At 48.7% G+C, this 4,839-nt stretch overlaps 1 protein-coding gene across 1 annotated transcript in view; it reads right to left on the bottom strand.

The window, feature by feature from the left end:
• The window catches only part of Dnaaf5 (dynein axonemal assembly factor 5), a 55,553-nt gene that overhangs the window by 46,371 nt on the left and 4,343 nt on the right, over positions 1–4,839 (bottom strand). The window contains exons 3-4 of the mRNA XM_004629580.2: positions 3,358–3,482; positions 2,589–2,704 (exon numbers count right to left, since the gene is read on the bottom strand). Of these exons, the coding sequence (XP_004629637.1) occupies positions 2,589–2,704; positions 3,358–3,482 (241 nt within the window). The remainder of the gene's footprint in view (positions 1–2,588; positions 2,705–3,357; positions 3,483–4,839) is intronic.

Raw genomic sequence — 4,839 nt, 5'->3', positions numbered from 1 at the left:
TGTGTGTGTGGCCAGCTCAGCCCACCAGGGGGCGGGGCTGGCCGGCATGTGGTGCTGGGGGATTGAACCGCGGTCCCTGATGCTTTGCTAAGCTTGTTCTAAGTAGGTGCTTTAGACCACTGAGCCATCTCTCCAGCCCCACAAAAATTCTAAGTGTAGCTATACTTTATAAGCAGAAAAATATTGTCTTTTTTGTAATTATTTTTTAGTTTCGAGGTTTTTTTTGTTGTTTGTTTTGGTGATGAGGACTGAACCCACGACTTCCAGCTTGCTAGGCAAACATTCTACCACTGAGCTAAATCCCCAGCCCCAAGCCGTGGGATGTAGGACCAATCAGACCAGTCAGAAATATCACACACCCCAAGCTCCCCCTAAATCTGATGTGCCAGAAGAGCTCAGCTGCGGCTTCCCTCAGGACCTGCACATGAGGGGCTCTGTCAGCGAGCAGAACTGCAGTACGTGTGCACCTGTGCAAATACATGGTGCATGTGTGCACAGAAATTCCTCCACCTCGTGGCCATCTATCGCATCCCAATGGTAGAATCTTCCAGAAATAGTCATCATTCCCAATGTCTTTCTCTCTGCAGAGGGATCTGTTAACAATAGCCCAATGCTATGCCCAAGGATGGAAATGTCCTTATGCCCCAAGGCCAGCCTTGTGCCTGATGGTAAGTGCTGGATTTGCTGTGTGTCTGTGGGGTGGTGGGGGTGACTCTATACAGAATTAGTAGGTGGGCACACAACCATCCTCCAATTGGTGATCAGAACCCAGTTGAGATCTTTTTTTCTTCTTTTTTTTCTTTTGGCGGAACTGGGGATTGAACTTAGGCCCTTGTGCTTGCCAGGGAAGCACTTATTCTACTGAGCCATCTTCCCGGTCCCCCTAGTTGAGATCTTTCAAAACAGCCTAGAGGTAAGCCAGGAGCTGCCATGGCATACACCTGTCATCTCAGCTAGCTGGAAGGCTGAGGCAGGAGGATCCCCAGTTAGAGGCCACTGTGGGTAACTTAGTAAAAAACTACCTCAAAATGAAAAAATAAAAAGTGCTGGGGATGTACCTCTGTGGTAGAGCACTTGCATAGCACACACGAAGGCCTGGTTTTGCTCCTTGAAACTGTGAACAAATAACTCAGAGGTGAGCTTCCAGGCCCCATAGTGCAAAAGGAGCACAGGTAGCTAAAAGAAAGGAGAGAAACCCTTTAAAAGCTGTCATCCTTGGGGGCCCACCCCTTAGCTCAGTTCATTTCGGTAAGTGGCTGCTTCAACAAAGCAGTCAGGTTCAGGTTGCTGTGGTTCGATCTCCACAACTCAAGCCAGCCAAACCTGCCCTGAAGGCATTCGGAGCCAAAAAAAAGCTGTCATCCTGGATGCAGAGCCACATTTAACAATAAATTCTTAAGCTGCTTCTACGGCTAAGTTCTTGCATTTTTAAAATTAATTAATTAATTAATTGACAAGGTCTCACTATGCAGTTCAGGCTAGCCTTGTGCTCACTTTTGCAGCCCTCAGGCTGATCTCAAACATGCAGCGATCTTCCTGTCTCAACCTCCCAAGTGCTGGGATTACAGGCCTGTGCCACATCTGGCTGCTACATTATTTATTTATTTATTTATTTATTCATTTATTTATTTTTAAGTTCTACATTTTAAAAACAGTGGTGCATTCTGTGACTTTTTGCACTCTTTCCAAAATCTGAATGCTTCCTCTTATACCAGCTTCAACATAAGAGGAGCAATGCCACCGGAGCACAGGGAACCCTCAAGACTGTAACCCTTAGGCTGAAAAAGGAAACAGGAACTTTGTGCCCCCAAATATTGCATGACCCCCATACAGAACATGAGCAACTGCCTTAGTGCCATGTCCACAGCCTGTTGCACCTCTTCTGCTTCCAGACCTAGAGGGTGATGGGGCAGGTGACAAAGCCTCTCCCTCAGTCTGCTGGAGCTCAGTTGACCCATTTTTCATCCTTCCCAGCATGAGTGTAGCTTTACTCAATTTTCAGAGGGGAAGGGGTTTCCAAGGCAGATGACAACCGGGGTGGAGTGGCTACTAGGTAGAGAAATATGGCAGATAGAGGTAGGTATCAGTGCAAACCCACCAAAGCACACACTACTCAGGCAAAAGGGCTGACCAGGATTTGACAAGGGTAATGCAAGTCCAACAGCAGGAAAACTCATGGAAGGCAGACTTCACCTCATCTATGGCCTGCCAACCTAGCACAGTGCATGGGAACCCAGCTTGATGCATCCCCTGGTAAGTGCCAGAGGGAATGGATGGACACCTCCTAATGGAGCCTCAGGATGCTTCAGAAGGCCGCACGCCTCTTTAAAATTAGTTGGTTCAGAAAAGAGAGAGGCCAGCAGGGAATAGGAGGGACTCGAGGTGACAAAGAGGACATAAGCCTGTTGCCTGCCTGGGACATGCAGGAGACTTCAGCAAAGGCTGTCATAAGAGATGCAGCTCAATAGGAGCCTCCCGCCACAGCCCCCCAAAACCTCCGGGGCCTCCAGACCCTGGTTGAGCACAGTTCTGGCCCAGCTATACTCTCCCCACTTGCACCTTGACCTGTCCTGTCCACCTGTGCTCACCTTGGGGGTAGTGAGGTGGGGGTGGTGAGGCGAAGTCCAGCTTGTCCTTCAGGTCCGCCTCGTTCTCCTCTTGCCACTGCAGCCCCACCTTCTCCCAGAGGCTGGCAGCCAACTGCCTGTGTACAGCAAGCAGAGTGCAAGTTAGGCTGAGCTGAGATGAGGCCCAGAGTCCTGGCATGTGCTGGAGGCCTTCGGGGTTGGACGGCTAGCTGAGGAAGTGGGGCCCAGTCAGCAGGAATCAGAGTGAGACCAGCATGCACTCCCAGCTCCAATATTCTGAGGGCCTTTCGATCTCGCTGACAGTACTAACAAGTGAGTGATTTCTATCCATGGGCCCAATCAAAATAGTAAAAAGATGTAATAGGCCAAATGTGGTAGTGCACATCTGTAGTCCCAGCACTCTGAGAGGCTGAGGAAGGAGGTCTGCAGGTTCAGTCCCAGCCTAGGAAACAGCCACTTAGTGTGATCTTGCCTTAAAATAAAAAAAGTGGTTGGGGATACACTCAATACTAAGGCCCTGGGTTCAACCTCCAGCAATGCCAAAAACAAACTTCAGTAACTTAAAAATCACAGAAACTATCTGTATGCCACAGGATCTCAGACACAGAATCTGTAGACAACATTCTGAAGCAAGGAGAATGGACTGTTGTTATACACGACAACCTGAAAAGCAAGTCCCAACGAACCAGAAAGCAGAGGAGTCCTCTACTACCACAGACAGCACTTCAAGCACCCAAAGACAAGATCCTCTCACTGCAGAGCTACTCACCTGATTTCAGGCATCTCGTCGTTGAAGCTGCTCAGCAACAAAGGGATAAGCTTGTGAAAGAACGAATAGCGGTCCCGCAGATCCAGTAGCCAGCCCCCCACCACGGAGGTCACTGCCTGTCGTACCTGCATGCAAGAGAAAATCAGGTTCACAATGGGCAAAGATACCCTGAGGACAGATCAGACATAGCAGCTCTGAGGCCCACCATGCAGACTCCATCCCAGAAATTCATGCAAGCTCTGGGTCTGGGGCCCTGAATCCGGGTTTCTGGCCACACCTTGAACACTGGAGAAGTGCTTCAGTATCCATGCTTAGGTAGGTTTCCCGGACTGTGGCCTGGTGCTCGCAACAAGGCCAGGGTTCCCCATGGGAAAATATAATTATTTTTATAAATGACAGAAGGTGAGTCTCAAAGGCTACTGAAGAATGAAGAGGTCTCAGAGCTCAGCAGAGCTACAAGACATGAAGTGATGGTCATACTACAACAAAAACACTTGAGATAAGGGGCAAACTTGAAGCTGTGCCAATGCCATGTGCTGACAATGGGCCCAATCAAAATAGTAAAAAGATGTAATAGGCCAAAGATGTAGAAGGCCCATGGGACTGCAGCCCTGCTCAGTCACACGCATTGTGAGCAGGCAGAGATTCCTCATGCCTGGGCTGAGCTGCAGCAAGCCCCTCAGTAGGGCTGGTTGGAATCCTGTCTTGTTTGGCCTCCACAGATGAGGCCTCTTGTAGAAGGGAGTCTTCAGAATCCTCTTCATGAATGAAGACAGCAGGAAAGGAGGGTTTGGGGCACCTTTTTCCTTCAGCCTCCTGTCCTCAGCTCACAGGACAGCAGTGACCCTGAATATCCAGCTAACACTTAACAGTCTCAGTGCAAATATTACTCCAGGTTCTTAAAAAGCAAAATGAAAGCACAAGGTCCCAAGTTCCATCACTAGTGCCAAACACACACAGACACACAAAAGAAAAAAAAAGCAGAGTGTGCTTACTGAGCGTTATTTACTCACAAGTCAGGTCTGTGGGCCATGAGACTGCTAGCCTGGAGAATGCTGCACTGAGCATAATCTATTAAGTCAGACAGGTATATCCCAGCAAAGGGAAAGATGTCTGCTTTACTATTTATTTACTTGCCTTTCAGTAGAAATGAAGTGGTAGGCAGGGCAGGCATATGGCTGTGTCTTTCTGGCCACATTCCCTGCAGCAGTGAGGGTAAATCTCTAGCACACATGCCATAGCCAACTGCTCGCAATCCCTGAAAACCCTAAAAGGTTCACCCTCACTGACATAAGAGCTTTCACAAGCTGCAAAGCAGAATACAATGAGTCTCAGCCATGGCCCACACAAGGCAATTTGACATTTTTCTTCGTATCTGAAGAGACATCCATGCTGCCCAAGCCTTAGTAGCTCCATCAAGGTCATCTTGCCAGCTCGCAAGCATGAGGGCAGGTCAAGGACAAAGTAGAAGTGGCTACTTGA

This window comes from Octodon degus, unplaced genomic scaffold (assembly GCF_000260255.1).
Source record: "Octodon degus isolate 3935 unplaced genomic scaffold, OctDeg1.0 scaffold00031, whole genome shotgun sequence".
NCBI classification, from domain to species: Eukaryota; Metazoa; Chordata; class Mammalia; order Rodentia; family Octodontidae; genus Octodon; species Octodon degus.
This window is presented reverse-complemented; position numbering and strand designations above follow the sequence as displayed.